At 53.2% G+C, this 25,703-nt stretch overlaps 1 protein-coding gene across 4 annotated transcripts in view; it reads right to left on the minus strand.

Moving 5' to 3' along the window:
• The window catches only part of TOM1L2 (target of myb1 like 2 membrane trafficking protein), a 72,488-nt gene that overhangs the window by 29,597 nt on the left and 17,188 nt on the right, over nucleotides 1–25,703 (minus strand). For all 4 annotated transcript variants that reach the window (XM_040245811.1, XM_040245808.1, XM_040245809.1 and 1 more), the window contains exon 2: nucleotides 2,240–2,324. In XM_040245811.1, the coding sequence (XP_040101745.1) occupies nucleotides 2,240–2,324 (85 nt within the window). The remainder of the gene's footprint in view (nucleotides 1–2,239; nucleotides 2,325–25,703) is intronic.

Consider the following 25,703-nt stretch of genomic DNA (forward strand, 5'->3'; position numbering starts at 1 on the left):
TTATTGTGTCTGTGTGCTGTGTCTGTGTGTGGCTGCAGCAGCACTGCCCTGGGGAGAGGCCCTGCTGGAGGTGTGTGCAATGTGGCAGCAGTCCCTACAAGGGGTGCTGATTTCTGCAAAAAGAGACTTGACACGCTCTTGCTTTTGAGGACTCTGTGGACAGACCTGAGCTGGTGGAGCTCCATGGCCACAGGCTAGGAGCGTGATTGATTTCTCCTGCCTCAAAGGCTCCATCAAGTAGTCTCATCCCTTCCCCTTGAACTTCCACGGAGCACTAAACGGGCAGAGCCACCCAGGGCTGCGCTCACTTGTGGCTCAGGGAGCACAGCACACAGGCTCCCAATGGGGGATGCATGGAGGGAAATCAGAGATGATGTAGCTCCGAACTTAGAAAGAAGATGCTGCCTGAGAGGGAGCACAAAGGCAAGTATTATTTACCCTTCTCCCAGGGAGAAGCCTGGAGATAGGATCCAAGTCCTGTCGGGGGCCCCACACAGCTCCCTGCAGCAGCAGATCAGCCATGAGCCAGGAGCAGGGGAGCGGGGACTCAGAGGCTGAGAGCAGGAAGGGGATACCACACCTGGCAGCTTCTGGGGGAGAGATCGGGGCCACAGGAGCTGGCCTCCCCAGAGTCTCCACAGACCCCAAACTCCTCTAGTCATCCTGAAGCCATCTGGTCCTTCGGCACCAGGACTGCCACTTCTAAGCTGTTTCCTCCCTGTCTCCCAGGAGGACGAGGCTGCACTCCCTTCATACTCTGGACGCCCCCACTCCCTTCCTGCCACCCCTCCTAGCTGTTCCCTTGCTCCACTGGAGTTATTGGGCTCCTCCAGAGTAGAGGCTGGGCACAAGGATTCTGTGAGCTGGGGAAGGTTCGAGATGGTCATAAAAAAGACCATGATCCTCACTAGAGCCACCATGAGACTCTCCCGGGAGCATTCATCAAACCCAGGTGCCTGCACCTGACTAGTAGTCCAGGGAGGCCTGGGAAACAGGATCTAAGACATCCAGTTGGGGGTTATTATTCTGCCAGGCACTGCTGCTTAGTGACCAAGGGCCCAGGGCACCAGAGGTGGCCACACAAGGCCCCAGGCTGGAGGTTACCTTAGGCTAGGCACCAGGGCAAGCCCAGCAAGGGACCTGTGGAAGAGCATGTCAAACCTGTGCCCACCAGGACCCCAACCTTCCAGGTGAGCTCTGAATAAATGAAGGAAGCATACCCAGAGTTTCCGGGCTGGAACCGGTCAGCAGGGCTTGCGTCCTGCATCTGCCCTTCTGAACTGTGCTAACCTTGGGTGAGGGCCAACCAGGGCAAGCTTCAGCTTCCTCAACACTCAAAGGGGCTGGGCCCTGTCACACAGGCTGGCAGAACCAGGGCCAGATACAGCGTGGGGGCCCAGGGCAGGGGCAGCCCCTCGCCCCCGTTGCCTCCCGGCCTCCTTGGTGACTGTGCAGAAGTGATCATTGCCCTCTCCTCCCCAGCTCAGCTCCGCACAGTCGAGTCACCAGCTGACCAGGGTGTCTTGTTCACGGCCTGCCTCCCTGCTCTGGAATGTCAGTGCCGAGCAAGGGAGTCTGTTTGTCCCCTGGGGCTGAGTATGAGATGGTCACTCAGGAAATATTTGTTGAGTGAAATCAGGAGGCTGGTCCCCAGCCTCCACATAGCAAGGCCAGTAAGGACAGAGCTCAGGGCAAGGCCGGAGCTGCCCAGGTCTGGGGGTGGTTTATGAGGGTGCTACTAGCATAAATTCCATTTTTATGGTGCAGATAGAGAGTCAAAGACCAACAAATTTGGAAGAAGTGCATGCAGAATGCAGCTGTGATGATGATGCAGAAGAGGATGTAAACACAGTAGCAGCACAGACCAGGCGTTACAGGGGTGGGGGGTCCTGGGCCTCGCAAGTCGTCCCTGCTCCACCGCCCACTACACACCCTGAGGGCTCTCTCCTTCATGGGGCTCCATCCAGTCCAGCAAAGCAGGGCAGAGAGCCCAGGGCTGCAGAGGGTTGGGGGAGGGAGGATCGGCTGCAGAGGACTCAGTAACCAGGCAACTTCATTTTCACTTGTGATTAAAAGCAGGTTATTAAAGAGGGGGTCACTGCTCTGACTCCAGCAGCCACTGCTCTGACTCCAGCAGCGCCTTCGGGGGCACCGGCAGGAGGGCGGAGCATCCGAGCATTGCCAGGTCGGACACCATGGTCGACGGGCCACCTGCCCCAGGGGCAGAGGGGACACGCACCCTTCCTCCGTCTCATTGATGATGTCGCAGATCTCCATGTTCAATGTCCAGTCCTCACTCTGCAGGGAGCCATCTGTTGCCTTTTCTGCAAATTCAGAAAGAAAGCTGCTTTACATTTCTCCTGGAATAAGGGGCCTGGCAGGAAAGAGTGGGGACCGGATGCACCCCACTGCCCCCCCACAAGCAGATGGGCTGAGCTGACAGCAGCTCTAATGCTGTTCCTGAGAGAACACCTGGGACAGGGGGTCAAGGGGTGACCCCCAATACTGTCCTTCAGTCACTAAACTCCCAGGAGTTGGAATACTTAGAACAAAACGCAGGGGGAGGGCTTCACGATGTCCGTGTGTGGGTGCTAAGTCATTTCAGTAATCTCCGACCCTCTGCGATTCCATGGACTATAGCCTGCCAGGCGCCCCTGTCCGTGGGATTCTCCAGGCAAGAACACTAGAGTGGGTTGCCATGCCCTCTTCCAGGGGATCTTCCCGATCCAGGGATCAAACCCTCATCTCTTACATCACCTGAATTGGCAGGTGGATTCTACACCACTTGGGAAGCCCTCATAATATTGTATGTGGCAATAATTTCATTCATGGATATGACACCAAAAGCACAGGCAACAGAAGAAAAAACAGACAAACTGGACTGCATAAAAACGTAAACATTTCTGGGCATTAAAGGGCACAATCAACAGAGTAAAAACAGAGTAACCTATGTTCAGAATGTTAGAAAATATCTGCAAAGCTGATAAGGAGTTAATATTTTTTAGGATAAACAAAGAACTCTTACAACTCAAACACAACAAAAACCCCAATTTAAAAATGGGCAAAGGCTCTCAGTCCCATCACTTCATGACAAATAGAAGGGGGAAAAGTGGAAGCAGTGACAGATTTTATTTTCTTAGGCTCCAAAATCATTGGGAATGGTGACTGCAGCCATGAAATTAAAAGATGCTTGCTCCTTGCAAGGAAAGCTATGACAAACCTAGACAATGTCTTAAAAAGCAGAGACATCACTTTGGTCTGTACAGTAAAAGCTATGGTTTTCCTGCTAGTCATGTATGAATGTGAGAGTTGGACCATAAAGAAGGCTGACGGCTGAAGAAGTGATGCTTTTGAACTGTGGTGTTGGAGAAGACTCCTTAGAGTCCCTTGGACAGCAAGGAGATCAAACCAGTCTATCCTAAAGGAAATCAGTCCTGAATATTCATTGGAAGGACCGATGCTGAAGCTCCAGTACTTTGGCCACCTGATGCGAAGAGCTGACTCACTGGAAAAGACTCTGATGCTGGGAAAGATTGAAGGCAAAAGGAGAAGAGGGCAGCAGACAATGAGGTGGTTGGATGGCATCACCGACTCAGTGGACATTAATTTGAGCACACTCTGGGAGATAGCAAACGACAGAGAAGCCTGGTGGGCTGCAGTTCATGGGGTTGCAAGAATCGGACACAACTTAGTGACTGGACAACAACAACAAAAGGACCTGAACAGACATTTCTCAAAACAATAAAATAAAACAAAAACCTATATACGGGGACTTCCCTGGTGTTCCAGAGGTTAAGAATCTGCCTTGCAATTTAAGGGATGCAGGCTGAATCCCTGGTCCAGGAACTAAGATCCCACATGCCTCGGAGCAACTAAGCCCACATGCCACAACAAAAGATTCCGAATGTCATGACTGAGCCCCGCCACAGCAAGTTAATTAATTCATTTTTAAAAAAGATATACAAGTGGCCAACATGTCCCTAAAAAAAAAAAATGTATCACTAATCATTGCTGCTGCTGCTGCTGCTAAGTTGCTTCAGTTGTGCCCGACTCTGTGCAAATCGAACCCACAATGATATATCACTTCACACTCTCTAGGATGGAACATAAGCAATGCTGGTGAGAATGTGGAGAGACTGGAACCCTTGTGCACTGTTGGTGTGGATGGAAAATGACGAGCTGTCCCTGTGGGAAACGTGGCAGGTTCTCAGAAAACTGAAAACAGAACTACCGTATGATCCATCCTGAGAAGGACCGCTGTTGATGAAGTGTGAGCTCTGGGCTGCATGTGCAGAACAAGCGTGCCACTTCAGGTCCACACCCGGCGGAGCTGACAGCAGGACCTCAAAGAGATATGTCCGCACTTATGTTCACAACAGCTTTATTCCTAACAGCCAGGGAGTGACCCAGGTGTCCAGACACAGATGATAGCCAAACAGAATGTGCAGATTCACACAGAGGAATACTACTTAGCCTTAAAAAGGAAGGAAATTCTGACACCGGCTCCAAGATAAGTGGACCTCCAGGGCATTATGCTGAGTGAAGTAAGCCAGACACAAAAAGACAAATACTGCAGGATTCCCCTTATGGGAGGTTCCTAAAGCAATCAAATTCATAGAGAGAAAGTAGAATGGTGGGTGCCAGGGGCTAGGGGAGGGAGTGGGGAGTTAGTACTGAACTGGGGACAGAGTTGATGATAAAGGTTCAGAGAGTGGGGTGCACGACCACATGAATGCGTTCAATACTTAAGAGCGGTTAGAATGGCACATTTTGTTATACCTATTTTAATACGTTTTTAAAAATCCTAAGGCAGGCAGTATTCTCTCCCATATTTAGAGGAAGCGAGGATCAGAGAGGTTGGGACGCTGGCCAGGATCACACAGCTGAATAGGCCCTGACATCTGGTCTTGGGTCTGTCTAATGCCTGGGCACTTGCTGATGTGGCCCCAGCTGTCAGCACCGTGAGTCTGGACACGACGCTGCCCTGTCCAAACTGTTTAGTTCTCCAGAGAGACAGTCAAGACAGTCACCGGCCTCTTTAACTAACAAAAACTTCATACAACATGCACGTCCACTGACAGTGTGAACCCCATGACCTCTCTGCACACTGGAAGTGGCTGGTTCCACTGGACGCAGCTGCAGGGAAGGCACGCTTGTTCTGCACATGCAGCCCAGAGCTCACACTTCATCAACAGCGGTCCTTCTCAGTGGTCACCACACTCCAGGAACCCGGCCGCGGCTCCGGACATCAGTGCGCCAGCCCGTGCTCTGTGTGGATGACCCTCACTGCTTCAATCTTTACCAAAAAGCAAGTATCCTCAGCCTCTTCACCCTCTTTACTCGTCACCCTTGACACCCAAAGACTCTCCACCCCACAAAAGGAGCAAGCCCACCTAGGGGCAAGAGTGGCTGGATGAGCCCCTGTGTGCGGGGCGCTGGGTGGGGGTCAGGGGCCCTTCACTAGGGCCCATGGTGTCACCTGGCTGCAGCAGAGGCAGCATTTGATGAAAGCCCCTCCTCTGGGGGGCTTTCCCCAGTGGCTCAGCAGTAAAGAACTTGCCTGCAAGGCAGAAGAAACAGAAGTGGGTTCCAACCCTGGGTTGGAAAGATCCCCTCGAGGAAGGAAATGGCAACACCCCCCCAACCAGTATTCTTGCCTGGGAAATCCCACGGACAGAGGAGCCTGGTGGGCTACCGTTTGTGGGGTCACAGAGCATCAGACACGACTGAGCACGCACACAGGCACCTCAATGGGGGAGGAAAGCGTGGGGAGGGAGGAAGGGAGGAGGAGCCAGGGGCCTGTGAAGAGAGGCAAAGATCAGAACGGAGGAGAGGCCATGCCACCCAGCCGCAGGCAGCACCGCTGGGCCCTCAGGGGACATCTTCATGGGGGTGGGGCTGGGGCAGGCACCCAGGCGGAACGGCCAAAGCACCGTCCAGCCCGGAGTCGGGAAGATGACGCAGAGGCTGTGTGAGGCGAGGGCAGCGTGAGGCAGCATCTGGAGGGTCCGCGATGAGACCCTTGCCCCCTGCTCACTCTGCCACTTGGATCTCTGAAGGGCCCACCCCCAAAGGAGGGGACCCCCCCACCTGGGGTCACACACAGCAGGGCCTCTGCAGCCTCCTAGTAAAGCTGCTCGCCTGCTACCCTTCGGAGCCAGGGAGGGGACAGGCCAGCTGGCCAAAGGGCCACCGTCTGCCTGTGGTCTGTCCCATCTCAGCATGGGTCACACACAGACTCAGGAAGAGAGAATGGGAGACACCAGCAGGGCCCAGGGGACACTGTCTTGGAGGCCTGACGGAGGAAACTTCCATCAGTGAACCTCCCCATCCCTCCTCCTCACCACCAAGAAGGGGGTCAGAGGCGTGAGAACCTCTCCTCGGGGTCAGCACCCTCTATTCAATCACTGGGCTCTGAGTTTCCAGCAAAAGATAGAGGCTCCTTTTGATTATAAAGAACTGACCCCATAAGAATGCCTCTTTATTTTCATTTTGCTGGAAATGCCAGACATACAACTGTGGGTATTTGGCTCGGCTGAGACAGAAGAAGGAGGGAAGGCTGACAAAGGAGCTCAAATCGCTTCTCAGTTTCCTTTCCTCATAAAAGAATTCCCGCCATGGGACCAAGCTGGATCTGATTGCCCTCCAACTGTGGCCACTCCCATTGGCTCCCTCCCCAGGCCAGAGGACGCCAAGTTCAGGCTCATTTCTGTTATCACGTAAATTGTCAAAACCGAAGATAAATAAATCCTGGTGTAACGGCAAAAACACAATGCTCCAGAGGTCAGGGAGCAAGTCATTCCCGCCAGCCAGCCCTCAGGATGGAGACAGATCAAAGAGCCAGTGACCCGGGCAGCAAAGGGCTGACCTTCCAGAGGTCTCCAGTGATATGCTAACGGGCAGGGGCAAGGCAGAGCTGGACAGGGTTGTGCCGGGCTGAGTAGACACAGCGCCCATTAAAGCTTCAGAGCCTGTCATCCTGATGCTGTTGCCATGGCGTTTTCTCCATTCAGAAAAGGCTGCCCCCTGCCTGGTGTGGGCTGGGGGCCAGGGTGCCTTGAATGTCAACCCTGGGACTTCCCTGGTGGTGCAGTGGCTAAGGCTCTGAGCTTCCATCCTGGTTGGGGTGCACAGACCCTGACGGCAAGGTTCCTTTCCAGCAGCAGCCCAGGCCCCACCACAAGGCCCCTCCCACATGCTTCGAAGTTCAGGGCCGCGATGCTGGGAGGACACTCCAGTCCAGGGGCTTGGTTTCTTGGCTGCTGATTTCTACACTTCTATGTGAATACAGCGACGTCAGAAGCAGCCAGCACCAGAAGGCTAAAGAGGGCTGGGTTAGCACTTTTGCATTCAGCAGCAGCCTCTTGGTGAGCCTGGAGGAGAAACAGCGGAATCTTCCGCCTCCTCCACAATCAAGAGAGTGAGAAGGAGCCCAGAGGGGCTGGGCTGCTTCCTGTCGGGGATGGAAAGGAGAAAAGGAGTCTGCAAGGGCAGGACTCATTTGACAACATGCCCCATTAACTTGAGATCAGCCTTCTGGGCTCTGGATGGGTTCAGGCCAGTAAGGCAGGTGAGGTGGACCAGCCAGGTGGAAAGGAAGTCAGTCCCAACACCGCACTCAGAGCCGTGGACACCTCTGCTCTGGGTCCCTGACCTGGTGGATGTTAACTGCAGCTGCTCCCCTTTCACTAGAGACTCCCTCCGTTTCATGGGGTGTCCCCCATTTCAGAGGTGTCCCCCCGTTTCATGGGGTGTTTCCCATTTCAGGGGTGTCCCCCGTTTCATGGGATGTCCCCCATTTCAGGGGTGTCCCTCGTTTCATGGGGTGTTCCCCGTTTCAGGGGTGTCCCTCTATTTCAGGGTGTCACTCATTTCAGGGGGTGTCCCCATTTCATGGGGTGTCCCTCTGTTTCATGGGGTGTCCCCCGTTTCATGGGGTGTCCCTCGTTTCAGGGGTGTCCCCCATTTCATGGGGTGTCCTTTTCTACCACAGGGGGTCCCACTCCTCCCTCACCCTCTTAAAAGGCAGAGGAGGGGCCAGAAAAAGGTGCATAAAGTATAACCTGACCAGCCCAGAGGCAGCTTCCTCTGTAACTTGGAGGCAAAATAAAACACGGTGGTCCCCAGGCCATGTATACAGACTGGCAGCCTGGGGACCCAATCTCCAGGAGCCCTGGTGCCATGGAGCCGGGAGGAAGTGAAAGAGACCTCCCTGGCCACACACACACACACACACAGTGACAGACCACAGCAGGCCCCTGCAAGCAGGGCACACAGGACCAGACAAGCCAGGAAGAACCAGCCAGGGCTAATGTGAAGTCGTCAGGGACTGGGGCAGCCCCTGTCCCCACCCCACAGCTGGAGAGGGCAAGGGCAGGGGCCTGATGGAGATCGTGCTCTGGACCTTGGCTGCAGGTGAGGCAGTCCTGCCTGGTCGCGCCCTGAGCCTTCCCATCAGAGCCTGGGAGCAGGGGGCAGGTGCTCCCAGGGGTGGGGGTGGGGGGATCCCTGGACAGGGCCATCCAGCTGATGACTGCCGAGGGTCGGGCACTGGGAGGCAGCGGGAGGCAGGCAGACCGCGTCCCTGCCCCACCACCCGCAGACTGGGCTCAGTCCTGCTCTGCCACGTCACCCCTGGGCCCTGGACCCAGCCTCCTCTGCTTCTTCCTCTGAGCACTGTTTCTGTCAAATGAGGTAGAGGGTCTGGTGATTTCTGACCCCCTCAGTCCCCCACTCAGCTCTGACAGCACACTGGCCTATGGACACTTTTTCTTTTCTTGGTGATTTTTTTTTTTTTTTTACTGTGGTAAAATATAAGTGGGCTTCTCTTATAACTCAGTTGGTAAAGAATCCGCCTGCAACACAGGAGACCCTGCTTCCATTCCTGGGTCAGGAAGACCCGCTGGAGAAGAGAAAGGCTACCCACTCCAGTCTTCTGGCCTGGAGAATTCCATGGGCTGTATAGTCCATGGGGTCGCAACGAGTCAGACAGAACTGAGTGACTTTCACTTTCACAATATATGCAACATAAAATGTACCACATAACTGCTTCTCAGTGCACAGCTCAGGGCCGTCGAGTGCAAGTACACGTAACCGTCCCCACCACCACCTCCAGAAATGATGCATCTTCCCAAACTGAAGCTCAGCCCCCTGAAACCCTCACTCCGCACCCCTCCCCCAGCTGCTGACACCCATCCTTCTACTTTTTGTCTCGAACTTGATCCTCTAGAAACCTCACAGAAGTGGGTATTAATCCTTTATCAGATACGTGCTTTGCAAGTATCTTCTCCCACTCTGCACTGCCAAATCCAGGGTCATGGAGCTTTCTCTCTGTTTTCTCCTAAAACATTTATAGTTTTATTAATAGCTCATGTTTAGCTATTAATTGATTCATCGTTGAGTTTTCTAGATGGTATAAGGTGAGGTTCCAACTCCACTCTTGTGCGTGTGGACACCCAGTTTTCCCAGCTCCATCTGTTGGGAAGACTGTCTTTCTCCCACCGGCTGATCTTGGCCCGTGTGTCAGATATCAGCTGAGCATCCACGGGAAGATTTGCCTCGGGGCTCCCTGTTTCGTCCCGTGGTCTCCATCTCTCCCTGTGCCAGGGCCACGCTGCTCTGATAATGGTGAGTTCTGAAATCCGGAAGTGTCAGTCCTTCTATGCTATCCTTCTTTCTTTTAGTATGTTTGTTTTTATTTATTTTTGAAAGAAATATTTATTTGGCTGTACGTGGATCTTCAGTTTTTCAGTTGCAGCACGAGGGATCTAGTTACCTGACCAGAAATGGATCCCAGGGCCCCAGCACTGGGACTCGGAGTCTTAGCTGCTGGACCACCAGAGAAGTCCCAACTTTGTCCTTCTTTGTCAAGGTTGCTTTGGCTATTTGGAGTCTCTAGAGATGCCATTCCGGTCCCATCACTTCATGGGAAATAGATGGGGAAACAGTGGAAACAGTGTCAGACTTTATTTTGGGGGGCTCCAAAATCACTGCAGATGGTGATTGCAGCCATGAAATTAAAAGACGCTTACTCCTTGGAAGGAAAGTTATGACCAACCTAGACAGCATATTCAAAAGCAGAGACATTACTTTGCCAACTAAGGTCCGTCTAGTCAAGGCTATGGTTTTCCCAGTGGTCACGTATGGATGTGAGAGTTGGACCGTGAAGAAGGCTGAGTGCCAAAGAATTGATGCTTTTGAACTGTGGTGTTGGAGAAGACTCTTGAGAGTCCCTTGGACTGCAAGGAGATCCAACCTGTCCATTCTGAAGGAAATCAGCCCTGGGATTTCTTTGGAAGGAATGATGCTAAAGCTGAAATTCCAGTACTTTGGCCACCTCATGCGAAGAGTTGACTCATTGGAAAAGACTCTGATGCTGGGAGGGATTGGGGGCAGGAGGAGAAGGGGACGACAGAGGATGAGATGGCTGGATGGCATCACTGACTTGATGGACGTGAGTCTGAGTGAACTCCGGGAGCTGGAGATGGACAGGGAGGCCTGGCGTGCTGTGATTCATGGGGTTGCAGAGTCGGACATGACTGAGCGACTGAACTGAACTGAGAGATGCCATATGAATTTTAGGATGGAGTTTTCTATTTCTGCAAAAAAAAAAAAACAAAAACATGCTGATGGGATTTTGAGTAAGATTGCATTGAATCTGCAGACCACTGTGGGTTAGTACTGTCAGCTTCAAAGTATGAAGTCTTCAGTCCATGAATATGGGATGTCCTTCCATTCATCTATCTTCTCTCATTTCTTTTGGGGTTCCCAGGTGGCTTAGTCAGCCTGCCAATGCAGGAGATGCAAGAAATGCAGGTTCAATCCCTGGTTCGGGAAGATCCCCTGGAGGAGGACATGGCAACTCACTCTGGTATTCTTGCCTGGAAAATTCTGTGGACAGAGGAGCCTGGTGGGTTACAGTCCGTGAAGCCAGGAAGAGTCAGATACGATCGAGTGACTGAGCAACAACGGAAACATTTCTCCCGGCAATGTTTTGCAGTTTTCAGTGTACAAGTCTTTCACCTCCTGGCTAATTCCTAGGGATTTTATTCTTTTGGATGCTATCATAAATAAAATTGCTTTCTTAATTTCCTTTTTGGATTGTTCGGTGTGTAGAGAAACAGCTGACTGTTGACTCATATCCTGCAGCTTTGCTGAATCTATTTATTCATTCTAACAGGTTTTTTTTTTCTTTTTTCATGAAACCTTTAGGGTTTCCTACATACAAGGTCACATCATCTATGAATAGAGATGGTTTTACTTTTTTCGTTCCCACTTGGATGCCCTTCCTTTCTTTTCTCCTATTAACTACTCTGGTTAGGACTCCCAAGACTATGTTGAACAGAAGCGGTGAAGTCAGCATCCCGGGCCTGACGTATGGCTTTACCAAACTTGACCATCGCCTGAGAGGAAACCCAGGGATAAGAAGACCTAGTGGAGCTGAGTTCTCACCTCAGGGAAAGGTAGATCACCTGCCCAAGCGTGGGAACCCCAGCAGGGGCTTGAGGACTCTGCCTGCCAAGGGGTCTCATATCTGCATCCAGCTCTGAGGAGGTCACTGAGACTTCTCTAGCCTGGAAAGCTGTGCCCCACAAGCCTGCCCAAGGACAGAGCCACCCCATGGCCTCCTTGTGCCTCCTGCGGTAGGATCTCGAGGGGCGCTTCTGACGGGCACCTGTACTTGATGGTATGGTCTACAGTCCACATGAGAGCCGAGTTCTCAAGGCCTCCCGACGCTGTTCTGGGAGCTTCTTCCCATCTTACGGCCATTGGGGGGACCCTGGCTCTCCATCTAAACTTGTGGGTAAGCAAAGGGCCTGTGCTACTGAGCAGTGGTGACTGCACATCCTCTGGGGCCCTAGGTGGCCTGAGGAGAGAGGAGCCAGGCTCCAGCTCTCCCCAGCGTCTCCCTCTGGGCTCAGAAGCCAGAGAATCGGGCATCATAGTGGAGTCTGAGCAGGGAGTTGAAACCCCAGCTTTGGCGGGTTCAAACTTCAGCCGATTACTGTGTGATCCCAGGAATGTGACCTCTTCGAGGCTTTCTGTTGTCTGTAAGATGTGATAATCACAGCAGTCTTCTCACAGGGCTGCTGGGAGGTGAACTCAATATGAAACAGGAAGCCCTGCGGAGCTCCTGATACAGCCACACAGAGGCTGGAACCCCCACCCCCACCCCCGCCTCCCCAGGCGTCCCTTGCTTTCCCGTGTCACCACTGCCACCTACAGGTAAACAGCAGTCCACGAGCCACCCTGGTCACTCGATGCCCTGGGAACCTGCAAACATCCAACTGTCTGATTTGGGGCTTCTGCACCACAAGGGTCTCCCTCAGAGGGAAGCCCCACAACGGCCTGGCCCACGTGCAGGGCAGAGGCACCGCTTCCTCAGGGATCCAAACACTGAAGCTCCCAGGTCTCAGAGCCCAGCTGTAAGGTTCCCCACGAGGCACTCACAGTGGATGTCATGTTTCCCAACTCTGTACGTGGGCCCTGGGGCAGGGGGCCCAGAGCACTACCTGCGCCCCACCGGCCACACCGTTGACCCCAAATCCCCCAGCCACTGAAGTCACTCCTCTCACACGAGGTCCAGAGAGCACACCGTGGCCTCTTCACAGACACCGTCTTATGTGCCACCCCGCTCTGAGGCAGCCCTTGTCAGAGGGGAGAAAAGAGAAGCCGAGGTGTGAACAGCCCAACTGCACGCTGCCGTCAGGGAGCACCAAGCAAGGTCATCCTGGTGCACGAGGTCTCAGACTCTGACACCCCGGGCAAGGCTGGGCCTTGAGCACACCTGGGCCCCCAGCCCCCAGACACAGCCGCGCCCCCCCACCGACCCCTGATCTTGGAGGTGAGCTCAGAAGGGCTGGCTGAGAAGCATGAAAGAACAGGGTGAGGGGTCAAGTGCAGTCAGCTGCTCCCCTTGTTGTTTTTTTTAATTAGTAAACTGTCAATTCTGGAATAATTTCAGACTTACTGAGAAGCTGCCAAGATAGTACAAGGATCCCCAAGGGCTTGTCTCCCAGTTTCTGCTCATATTAACATCCTTAAGGGCCACCGTTCATGTGTCAAAACTGAGACGCTAACAGCAACTCAGGACTACTAACTCCTATTCAGAGTTTTCCAGTTTTTCCACTGAGATGCCCTTTTCTGTCCAGGATCCAGTTCAGACCAGCATGCTGCATTTAGGTTTCTCCTCACTTTAAACGTCTACTTTCTTTAAAGACTGGCACATTCATAAAATCCTGAGCTCACTCTCCCACCCGCACAGCTCAGTTCCGAAGGGCAGTGCCCTGCCAGCCGATCCCACACCCCGTCCCAGCCGAATGAGGACACCTCGTCCTCCCAGGCCCTGACAAAGGAGCCCTTCAGGGCGGCCCAGCAGCAGAGAACAGAGGCTGGTCATCCCTGCGGGCCTGGACTGCTGGTCCAAGTTCTTTCTAAGTGGAATTCCCCTGGAAGGTGGGGCGGTTTTGGGGGGGGGGGGAGTCCATAGCTTTAAATACATGTTCTCTAGAGGCAGAGCCTGGAGAATCCCATGGAGAGAGGAGCCTGGCAGGCTACAGTCCATGGAGTCGCAGAGAGGTGTACATGACTGAGCAACTTCACCTTTTTTCTTTTCTAGAGGCAGAGCTACTGGGGTCTGGATGGGGAATTTCCCCAGGTATTGTAAACAAAGGTGTGGAGGGGAGCTGGGGGAAACAGGGGCCTAGGGCTGGGGGGCGGCAGGGGGCACGGGAGGAGGCTGGGCGGGGGAGGGGGTCTCCAGCTGTTACCCGCTGAGCCAGTTGACAAGAAGAGGTCTCTCAGGGGGGAGGGCTCAGATTAGGGCTGTGCACCCTGAGGGCAGGGGCCAGGGGAGAGCACTGGGCATTGAGGGCTTCCGGTTCAACCCCAATCTGACTTCGAGGCGTCCTCCCATGGCGCACTGACACCAACACACACACACACACACACACGCGCGCGCACACACACACACACACACACACACACACACACACACGGGAGAGGTCATCCGGAGGGTCTCTCTTCTTAAATGCTTGAATTTTTCCAACATCCCAACACACACACACACACACACACACACACGGGAGAGGTCATTCGGAGGGTCTCTCTTCTTAAATGCTTGAATTTTTCCAACATCACTAGTAAGTAAAACTTCAGTAGGAAAGGCACAGACTGCTCCTCCCTGTGACCCAGCCAGGCAAGCCCTGAGGAAGTGCTGAGCGGGAGGGGAGCTGATTCGGCAAAGGTGCCTAACCGAGGAAACCTCTGCTGTTCCCGCACACAAGAGGACGCCGCTTGACGAGGTCCATCCACAAGGCCTTTTAAAAATGATAAATGCCTCAGCCTCGCCACCAAGTGGAATCAGTGCAGGAATGCTAAGTGAACATCCGGAGCCAAAGTGCCCCACGCAGACTGGTCTCTGCCAGGCAGAGACACGTGCTCGTGGGCAAGAACACACAGCCGGTCCTCTCTGTGCTGAACTGACCATGCTTCCCTCCCTCTCTGGTCCCCCAACAGCCTTGGGGCCGCGTGGGGGCCCCTCTCGGAGCCCAGGGACTCCATGGCACAGATGTCCCCCAAGCAAAACAATCTAAACGGCTGCAGTCCAGTCCAAGGTTTGGTCTGGTTTGTTCTGTGGAGCCATTCCCACCTGCAGGGACCATTTGGGAAAGGCGTCCAGCTCGGGAGGAGTGCGGACAGAACCAAACCACATTGGGCCAGGCGAAGCCGTGCTGTGCCCCTGCCAGGCGGCCCTGGGTCTCCATGCCCAGTTCCCAATGCCCACGCCCCAGGCACAGTCACCTGAGGCCAGGCTGGTGGACAAAGACCACCCTCCATGCCATGCCCCAGTGCCAACTCCGTGTCCCCCAAGGCCTGGGTGGCCCCCTCTGAGCAGCAGGCTTTGGGGGACATGCTTTGATACAGATATTCAAGAGAGAAGAGTCAGAAAGAAACCCAGAGAAGGCCACTTTTCAGGGTTCTTGGCTCTTTCTGGATGGAATGTTAAAGGAAGAGTAATTCCCTGTGAGCAACTGGGAAGATCTTTCCAGAAAAGTGTGCAGGTACCTAACTCAGCACACACTCTAGACGGGCTCCCAAAGAGCACCCCCCGGGTTGGAAAGCACCCTGACCGGGAGCATCTCAAGCGCCTTGGCTGCCCTGTTCATAAGAACACCTGCAAAGCTAAGCAGAACATGAATGTCCAGGGCAGCCAGGCGGCTGCAGCACTCCCAGGAGGGCCCCTCTGGGCAGGCGGGCGGACTCTCCACTGGGGGTCTCAGCCGCTGGACCAGGCGCAGCGCGTCTGTGGGACTAGGATGCTGACCTCACTGTGCCGTGGTCTCCCCAAGGGCTTCCTTAAGTGCCCCAGGAGCCGGGAGCTGCCCCCACACAGCCTTAGTCTGTTCTCCCAGGAAGAGCTGGTCCCAGGGCTCCAGGGAAAAAGCGAGTCACCAATGACCGTGATGATGCTCCCCCACACCCCTACATACTCAGAGACTCCAGGATTCCCAGAGACCTGCCCATCCACTCCTGGGACAGGACTCGCGGTCCCGGCAGCCTGCAGCCCGCAGTCCATCACTGCCCTGTCCTCCTGGCCCTTTGCGGCCACTCCCTGCGACTGTGCGAGGAAGTCAGTCCCAGTTTCTTCTCACCGAGTGTTGGAACACACATAAAGGCCTGCTTCCAAAAGGAACTTGGGGTCATTTTTATAATAATTTATACTCAAGGTAAATGAAATGAAGACTGGAAACCACGTGGAATAAACGAGGAAACAAGTTATGACGACTCCTGGCACCCTAGGTAAAAGGGTCAGACAAGGAGCCTTGGTCCTCACTGTCTGAGGGCAGAGCAAGCCACCCTCCACCAGGAGGGTAGCCATCTTTTCCTAATGTTGAGGGACTTGGAGGTGAACGTACTGCCATCACTCCTGTACTTTGGAATAATGAGCAGGGTCATATGAAATGTCTTGAAGGCAGCATCACATAAAATGCAAAACGTTCTCCCTCCACCTTCCTGGCATCCGTGCCCTCCCCGACTCGCCCCCACCACCTCCCCAGCTCCTCCAGGCCCCCTGGTGATGGCACGGCTCCCCTCGGCCGGGCTCCTCCAAGTTCCCAGAACCACTTCGACCTTCCCCAGCTCCCCCGCACATACTCTAGATCCTGCCTCTTCAAAGATCTCCCCGACTCCTAGTCCAGAGGCCTCCCCCAGCACACCCCCGCACTCCCACCTCTGCCCAGCACCCGCACCATGGAGGCAGGTCACACGCCCTCATGACGCCTGTGGTCAGGCCGAACTGAGCCCCAGTCTAACTCTTGTGGTTATTGGCTGTGTGACCTTCAGCAAGTAACTAAATTTCTCTGAGCCTCGGTGTCTACATCTATGGATTGGGAACAGCAACAACCACACCATGCGAAGCTTCTGTGAGAACTAAGGCTGGCCCAGAGCAGCATGCGGAAGTAGGGCAGGCATGGCTGCAACCATAGTTGGCCTGTGCTCCAGTTAGTTACTCAGTCGTGTCTGACTCTCTGTGATCTTGTGGACTGGATCCCTGGTGGGAATCCCACGGACAGAGGGATTCTCCGGCCAAGAATACTGGAGTGGGTTGCCGTGCCTTCCTCCAGGGGATCTTCCCAACCCAGGGATAGAACCCAGGTCTCCTGCACTGCAGGCATATTCTTTACCACTGCCCACCTGGGAAGCCCAATACTGTGGAGACCCCCAGGAAAGGTGGTCCCTGAGGGCAACTAGAGGAGCATCTCCAGGATGCCCTGCACCATGGAGCTCAGGAACAGGGCTGCCTGAAAGTCTGACTGTGTGGAATCAGAGACCCAACACACGGTGGACTCATGCTGGGCCCAGGTCTGGAACACGGAGCTCCCGACCCCAGGCCACGCTTGGTCCATGGGACACTATCAGAACTGTCCCCACCCTAGGGGCTCAAGGGCACTGACCTCCTGCTTCTCAAGGCAAAGACCCTCATCCCCACGAAAAGATCACTCTCATCACACAAGTCTCAATCCTCACGCAGATCACGCTATTACAACCTGGGGCAACCACCTCGCCCAGAGAGCCCCTCTGGGGGACCGCGTGTGCACTTAATTGTTACGAATGTGCACTGCTGACCAGAGCCTCAGTGAACTGCAGATACCATCTATCAGCTCTCGATGGCTAATTTGGTAGAACATGAATCCTGCGAGTTCTAATAACTCACAGGAGACTCCTGGAGCACTTACACGCTATATGTCTTCCACACTCATAAAACAACCGTAATTACCTTTCATGGGTGAGATGGTCTAGTAATTCTTAAGTGATTTAACCCGAGAAAGTCTACAGAAAAAACTAATTTCAAAGAATTTTTGTCTCAAAAGAAGAGGACGAGACCAAGAACTGACGAGTCAGTTTTTTAACCTACCTGGCCTCATCCCCTGGGGACACATGCATTGCAGGGACTCAGACCCAGATAGCCGTGCAAAATTGTGTCCAAAACAGTTCTGAATTTTCTGTTTTGGAAGTTCCTTTCAGAAGTCCTGTGACTGTGAGGGGAAGCCAGGATTTCCAGGGGCAGGCTGGGGCAGGGGGTGGGTGCTCTTTGGAACCAGACAGTCATGGATGCAAGTCTCACTTAAAAACACTGGGGAAATAACCTAAACGGGAAAATTTGAAAAAGAATCGATACATGTATATGCATAACTGAATCACTTTGCTGTACACTTGAAAGTAACACAACATTGTTAATCAATTATGTGTGCTTAGTCACTTAGTCGTGTCTGATGCTTTGTGACCCCGTGGACTGTAGCTTGCCAGGCTCCTCTGTCATGGAACCCTCCAGGCATCAAAAGTGGGGAAAACAAACAAACAGGAGGGACTATCCCTGATGGTCCAATGGCTAAGACTCCACGCCTGCAATGCAGGGGGTCTGGGTTCAATCCCTGGCCAGGGAACTCGATCCACATGTTGCGACGAAGATCCTATGTGCTACAACTAGGACCTGGTACAGTCAAATTAAAAGAAAACACGGGTGAAACCGACTGGTATCATTTCCAGGGCTCAGAAGAGCTCCGGGACCATAGTCCTTTATGTCTCAGTGCAGAGAATTCAGCAAGAGCTGAACAGAGGTAGATAAGAAGGGATTTATTACGGGACTTCCCTGGTGCTCCAGTGGCTAAGACTCCATGCTCTCAGTGCAGGAGGCTGGAGTTCGGTCCCTAGTCAGGGAACTAGATTCCACATGCTGCAACCAAGAAGTTGCATGCCATAACTAAAGAACCTGCCACAATGAAGACCTATTGTAGCCAAATATATAAATAAAAAATTCTTAAAGTAATCTATTAGAACAGGGCGCTTGTGAGGTTTACTAGCAGGCAGGCGAGAAAGGCCATATCCTGAGAACTTAGAGACCTACAATTTTCTAATCAAAGGCAAAGTAGGGAAGGGAGAAGAACCTCTTTGTTTTTCTCGAGTAGACATCACATTTCCATCATCAGTTCCACCCCCAGTTAGGACAATGAAGCTTACTTGTCGGTGAGGCCAGGACTGTTATTAACACTTTGGAAAAGTATTTTTCAGGTCTCAGTACAAAATGAGGGTCTTTCATTTTGAAAAGTCACCTTCCTGTAAATGATTGCCTTTTGTGTGCACAGAGCCTGTTTTGGGGGTCATTAACTTGATGACACCATGGGGCAGGTGTCAGAAATGACACCTGACATTTCTCACCTGCCCTTATTTTCTACTACTGTTTTATTGTTTGGGGGGCATTGTGCAAAGAACATGTCTTAGGGGCCACAGAACATGTTTTGGGGGTGACTTAACTCACTGAGCTCACTGGGCAGGATATGAGCCTCATGCCACCACTTTTGTTGTTGGGGGCATGCCTCCTGTTTCTGTTCTATTGTTTTGTTGCTAAGCAAACCTGCTTTCTTGAGTTATCATTAACTTACAAGGGTTTCCCATATTTTTCCATTTACAATCCCCTAGGGGGATTAACTACTTAATCACCTATTTTGTCCCTTCATTCTGTCCCTACCACTGGGATGTTTTTTAACCTCCTTTCTCAGTGTTCGCCTATATAAAATGGGGACAATATTAATGAATATGGAAATGATTTACTGTACATCAGATCATTTGGGGAGTTTGTTAAAAATACACATATGTGAGTCCCATCCCTAAAGATTCTGTTTCAGTGAGTCTGATGTGGGCCCGGAAATCTGTGGGGATTTAAATTATTTTTCATTTTTAATTACACAATATGTAAATACATTTCCCCCTTGTAAAATATTAAAACATTACCTTATCAGTTATGATTGCATTCAGCTGCAAGCAATTAAAAAAAAACTTAACAGTTGCTTAAGCAGATGGGGGTTACTTTTCTCATGGAGTAAGAACCCTGGAAGCAGGCAGTGCAGGCGGGAGCAGCCCCACCAGGCCCCCAGGCAGGATGGGATCCGTTTGTCTTCCTGTTCCACCAGTGCTTCTGTCCCTGAACCCATGAGGTGGCCAACGCCCAAGCAGACAGAGTCCTTGAAACAGGCAGAAGAAGGCACAAGGGCCAGAGGGCTTTGCCATTTACTGCTGAAGAGGTGCTGTTCCTCTCAGAGGCCAGAATTGTGCCCTATGCCATGCAGAGCCATAAGGGAAACCAGGTGAGAGAATGTTCCAGCCAGGCCCAGTCCCGCCCCAGTAAGGGGGAAACGAGGAGTGTCCAGCACAGCCAAAGTGACGGCCACATCCTCTGACCCTCCTCCCCAGGCCTCGTCCATCCCGGCCTCATGGGCATGTTTTTGCCAAGTCCCCTGGGGTCTGAGCTTGGCCGCCACGCTCACGAAGCTCTCGCCAGCTCAGAGCTGGGTGGCCAAGCGCCCCAGAGGCCTAGGAACCGCATCCTCACCTCTTCCCTCACCTGCAGGTCAGCCAGGAAGCCTGCTCTCCTCCACTGCAGCCACATCTCAGGTTCAGTAATATGAAGCATCTGAAGAATGTGACTGAAGCCATGAGGCCCTGACTGAGATGACGGAGTATCCCCTGAGGGGACCGAGGCCTGAGGAGGCCAGGCTGCATTCCTGGACCCACGTGGCTGCTGGGCAAGTGGTGACCATGCCCAGTGGGAGAAGGTCACGGTAAAAATTGTACACACAGCTTTATGTTAACCACTGTGCACCCATGGAAGGAGAAAGGCCTGGAGTGTTAGCCCAGGTTGTAACCAGGTGGACACCACAGGGTGAGAGCAGCCATGTCCAAGACTGCTTTGATATTAAAAAAAATTATTGGGTTTTGGCTGTGCTGGGTCTTTGGTGCTGTGCGGGCTCTTCTCTGGTTGTGGTGATCCAGGGCTACTCCCTAGCTGCAGCGCACAGGCTTCTCTTATTGTGGAGCACGGGCTCTAGGGAGCACAGGCCCAGGCGCTCTGCAGCTTGTGGGATCTTCCCGGGTCAGGGATTGAACTGTGTCTTCGGCACTGGCATGCGTCTTCTTCACCACTGAGCCACCAGGGAAGCCCCCACTTTGTTTCTCAGGGAAGAATTTTTCTATAAAAACATGCACTTCCCTTGTAACCAGGTTTAGGTCATCAGGAATCATCAGGAATCTGAACAGTTTGGGGAGGGCTCTGATGGGTCAGGCTTCCCAGGTGGCTCAGTGGTAAAGAATCTGTCTGCCAATGCAGCAGACACAAGAGACTGGGCTTCGGTCCCTGGGTCGGGAAGATCCCCTGAAGTAGGAAATGGCAACCCACTCCAGTATTCTTGCCTGGGAAATCCCATGGACAGAGGACCTGGTGGGCTACGGTCCATGGAGCTGCAAGGAGTCTGACACGACTGAGCGGCTGAGCACTGGTGGGTCAGCTCACCCAGTTCTCTTCTTTATGTAAAATTAAATGTCAAAGAGGGGGGACTCCGGCCTCGGCGAAGGCACAACCTAGACAGGGCCCAGCCATGATGGTGGCCTTGCAATCCCCTGACACTGTTCAGATTTCACAGGGAAAGGGCTCAAGGCCCCTGTGGTTCCCAGCCAGAAGCTGCAAAGACAGTGCGGGTCATTACTCGGCCACCACGCTGCCTGTACCCCAACTCAGCAACCCAGTTGCACATGGCCAGCCAGCTCCCTCAGGGGGGTGGGCAGTGCAAAGAACCCTGTGCCCAGAGGCAGCCAGCTAGGAGGTAGCCTTTTCCAAGAAGGGTATGTTCTTGACCAGCAGCCCCCATTTCCTCAGGAGGCTTCCAGGGCATCAGAAAAGCCTGCAATAAACCCATTCATAGACGAGGTCTACGGGCTGGACGCTGCTCACCTGCAGAGGCAGGCGGACCGTGAGCAGGGCTGAGAAGAAATCTTGTCTCCAAGGCCTGTTCTCACTCAGCTTCTCTGCTCCAGCCAGTGCGCATGGCCTGTAGGCAAGACCAGCCTGGACGGGCTTTTCCTCAACAAAGCTGCCCCCGGCCACTGGGGACCCCTGACCCAGCTGAGTCTGGTGCATCCTGAACCCCTTCCTCAAATGTGATGGCAGAGAAGCGACCTCCATGGCCACTCATCCTGGTCTCTCAGTCAGCAGACCCTGAGTGTGCCCTGGTTACAGGGCAGCTCAAGAAGCGCCTAGGCCCCACCTCCCTCACTGGGTCTCTCAGGGCTCCTATGCAAGGCTGAGCCATGAGTCTGGCCTCGCCACCCGCAATGTCCACAGTGACAGGCCTTTGGGACCCACTAAGCCAAGTCACAAAATGATGAAACACAGTTGGAAAAACCAACATAAAAATATCCAACCTCAGCAGGAATTAAAGAAATGTGAATTTAAGTGAAAGGCACTATCTCCTGCCAACTTAGCCAAGTCTGTGAGGAACCCTCTCGTATAAGGGGCTTAACTGGCTCTGTCCTGTCCACCCTCTGCCTGGTGGCCAGGTGACCCAGCACACAGGCTCCTCAGTCACTGCCCTGCTTGGAGCCACTCCCTGGTTTCCCCTTCCATTTCAGCAAAGTCTAGGCTCTGTCTCCAGGCCTTGGTTGCTCCTCTCACCCCTGACCCATCCCCTCCCATCCCTTCACCCACCTTCTCTGGCCTCAGCTCCCCCAGGTCCACACCCAGTGGCAGCTCTGGTCTCCCCACCCCCCATATGCCTCCACCCTCGGTCACTATCAGAGTATGCCTGGTGAGCCCTCTCCCAGGAAGCCTTCCCAGCCCCCTGCACACCTGAACCCACACTAGGTCCCCAAAATGCTGAGAAAAGAAAAGGCAGTGAAGCTTTCAGGGAGCGAGACCCTCAGAAAGGAGCCACCTGTCTCACAGGGTGATTCCGGGGAACAGGGGTTCCCTATCACAACCGGAAATGCAGACAAAGACTGAAGCTCTCCCAGGGTTTGTTGCTGCATTAATTGTTACAGCCAGGAAAAAAAGGCAACAACCTGAATGCCCAGCACTAAGGTACAGTAAATCACAACACAGCCACATGATGGAACATGGCGTCATCATTTAACGCCTGGCCAGGACCCCAAGGGAGGTCCCCTGCGCCCGTCTGCACGGCCGGGGCGAGGCTCTGACCTGCAGGGCAGCAGGGATCAGCTCTGGCCTCTGAGCCCAAGAGCAGGTGGCACAATGCAGTTTCCAGGGTGGAGTGACAACGATGCTGTGAAGGACCCAGACAGGCAGACTTCCTCTGAAGGACTTGTTTTCCCCCTTAATCGCGGCTCTTCCAGCTGGTCTGACTTCTTCCGGGCTGCAGAATGAGGCCAGCCTCTCCTGCCACACACTGCCCGCAGTGGGCTCTCAGAGCTGAGAGGAGCTGGAGCTCTCACCCGGGGCCACCAGGCCACCCCAGCGCTCTTCCTGCCTGCCGCCTAGCGCCCTCCCATGCAGGGGGCTGAAGGAAAGCACACAAGGGCCAAGCCCAGGCCAGGGCCTACAAGTCAAAGGGACCATGTCACCCTTCTCCCAGGGAGACCAGTCAGTGAGCAAGGACGTCAAGGAGAGGCCGGAGAGACATAGACTTGGCACCAAGTCTTATGAAGCCTTTTCTGTGCCGCGCCCTGGGACAGGCCCTTGAGGGAATAGAACCCAGTTTGGAAACCATCTGCAACCCATAAAGAAGCAGGGGATCCAGGCCCTGATCAATAGTGGTTGTGAAAGTCACAGAGAGACAGCAGAGGCCCCTGCCTCCTTGGGAAATTCAACCTGAACTTCGTCAGATGGAGGTTTACAGGAAACATGGGAACACGTGGCCACATTAGACACCACCACAAGATGCAATCAGCACAATCCAGGCTGTGGGAAACTCAATAGGGCCAGTGACCTGGTTTCTTCGACATACAAACTGCAGTGAAGTAAACAGGGAGGAGAAACCCACAGACTAAGAGACAAAAGAGACACACCACCCACCTGCAAGGCGGAGCTTATCAGAGCCTGTTCAAACAGACTTTAACACAACGTGTGACACGACATCAGGAGACAACTGAAAAGATGGCTTCCCTGGTGGCTCAGACGGTAAAGAGTCCACCTGTAATGCAGGAGACCTGGGTTCAATCCCTGGGTTGGGAAGATTCCCCCAGAGGAGGGCATGGCAACCCACCGCAGTATTCTTGCCTGGAGGATCCCCATGGACAGGGGAGCCTGGTGGGCTACAGTCCACGGGCCTGCAAAGTCAGACACAACTGAGCAACTAAGCACAGCACAGAAACGTGAATGCTGACTGGATAAGCAATACTGGGGAATTATTATTAATTCCTGAAGTACAACAATGGTATTATGGTTGGTTTTAAGAGTTCATTTTCTTTTAGAGATACACATTGAAATATATGGCTGAAATAATATGATTTGGGGGATTTACTTCAAAATAATACAGGCCAGGAGAGTGAGGAGATGGGCATGTTGACAAAACAGACCATGAGTTGATCACTGCTGAAGTTACATAAAGGGCTGAATGGAGTTTCATTATACTATTCTCTTCTCTTTTTAAAAATGTTTAAAACTCTGCGTAACTCCAAGTTTAAAAAGTACACCCAGGTTTGAAGAAAAGATTACCATATTCAATGTTATCAGAGAAAAGTCAAAAGTGAAAACTAGAGGGCAGGGGGAATTATCTAGCAGTCCAGTGCTTAGGGCTCTGGGCCTCCACTGCAAGAAGCACGGGTTCAGTCCCTGGTTGGGGAGCTTAAGATTCTGCAAGCTGGGCAGTGTGGCCAAAACACCAAAAACAACTAGAGGGAAGAAGATGGCAAATGTAACGGACGTTTCGGTGCGAGAGAGACTCAGACTCGATGAACATCCACTGAGTGCCTGCCTTGTGCCAGCCTCTGCAGTGGGCGCCTCATTAACCAGCCGTGTGATCCCTGCCCCTCAGCCTCCTCACCTGTGAAGCGGGACATTAAGGACTCCGCCTCACCTGCCAGTTACTAAGACGAGATGGAATTATGCTTGCAGATATCAAACACTTAAGAGTAGCACGTGGCCTGCAGCAACAGCGCTCAAGACCAGCTGTACCCACCTTCACATGACAAAATGCTCACGGCCTCATTTGGAGCCCAGGCTCCAGAAGCAGCCCCCAGCTCGCGAGGGTGGGGGACCAGGGCTGCTAGGAGCATGTGGAATGGTCGTCTGGGAAGAAGCTAGCTCTGACCCTGGATGGAGCCCGGGACTGAGACGAGGCTGGAAGAAGCCCGGAAGAAAAACACCGGAGGCCTCAGAAATGCCACTCTGATGACGTTCAAGGCAAATTCTTCTCCTAATTAAAGACTGGCCTCCACAGCTGTCACTGGAGCGACCTCGCTAATTCAAATAAACAACCACAGGGTTTCAGAGGAACAGTTTTAACTCCACTTTCCCATAATAAGCATTCTGGATTTCAGCCCAAAGCTTTAGCTGGTTACATGTGGGGGTCATTCTAACAAACTGTTTTTCTGGCTGGGTCCCAAGAGAGCCAGGCTGTCATTCCAGCAACGAGGTGACTGGTTTTGCTTTCCTATCCAAAGTGGGGGCTTCTCCACGGGGCTTTTGAGTCTTACCTGTAAGGTTTATAACCGCTCGGGCTCTCCACCTTCCCCTAAAACCTGTTCTGGGGCTTGGTTTGGGGAAACTACACTGGTGAAGGTGGCTATCCAGACGTGACACACCAGGACACATTCCCCCAAAGAAGAGAACACTTCTCCAGGGAAAAGCCATCCTTGCCTATCCCCCTCAGGGTGGCCGAGCACCCGGGGAGGAACCCCTGGGCCTGGCGATCCTGCTGCTGAGTGACGGAGGTCCAGAGGCCTTGGTGGACATGCAGGAAGAGGACTGGATGTGGCCTAAACGTGCCCTTCAAGTCCCTGCCTTGCCCTCCAAGGGCCACAGACAACTGGCTTGTCTGCTCAGCTTCCTCATTTGGTAATGGAGAACCTTTCTGAATAGGTGCACAGAGTCAGACAGGAAGCTGGGTCCTGGTCTGGCGATGCTGACTCCCATTAAGCCAGACCCTCCAGAAGAGGGTTCCAGGTCAGTGGGTCCCCTTGCCTAATCTGGGGTGTTTGTGGGTCCAGACCAAAGCACCGGGGAGCAGTGGGATTGGACAAGCCTGGGTCTTATGTCCAGTTTGGCAACATCAACCTCACACGTTCCATTCCCAGAAACTTTACAGTTGGAACGTCCACCCCTCACTATCCTGACTGGAGAACAAGCCTCCACAGGTGACCAGTGACCCTCCTGAGCCTCAGAGCTTGCCTCTTCCCACTAAAACTGAGCAAGGAAG

The sequence above is a fragment of the Oryx dammah genome, unplaced genomic scaffold, assembly GCF_014754425.2.
Source record: "Oryx dammah isolate SB20612 unplaced genomic scaffold, SCBI_Odam_1.1 HiC_scaffold_8, whole genome shotgun sequence".
Taxonomy (NCBI): domain Eukaryota; kingdom Metazoa; phylum Chordata; class Mammalia; order Artiodactyla; family Bovidae; genus Oryx; species Oryx dammah.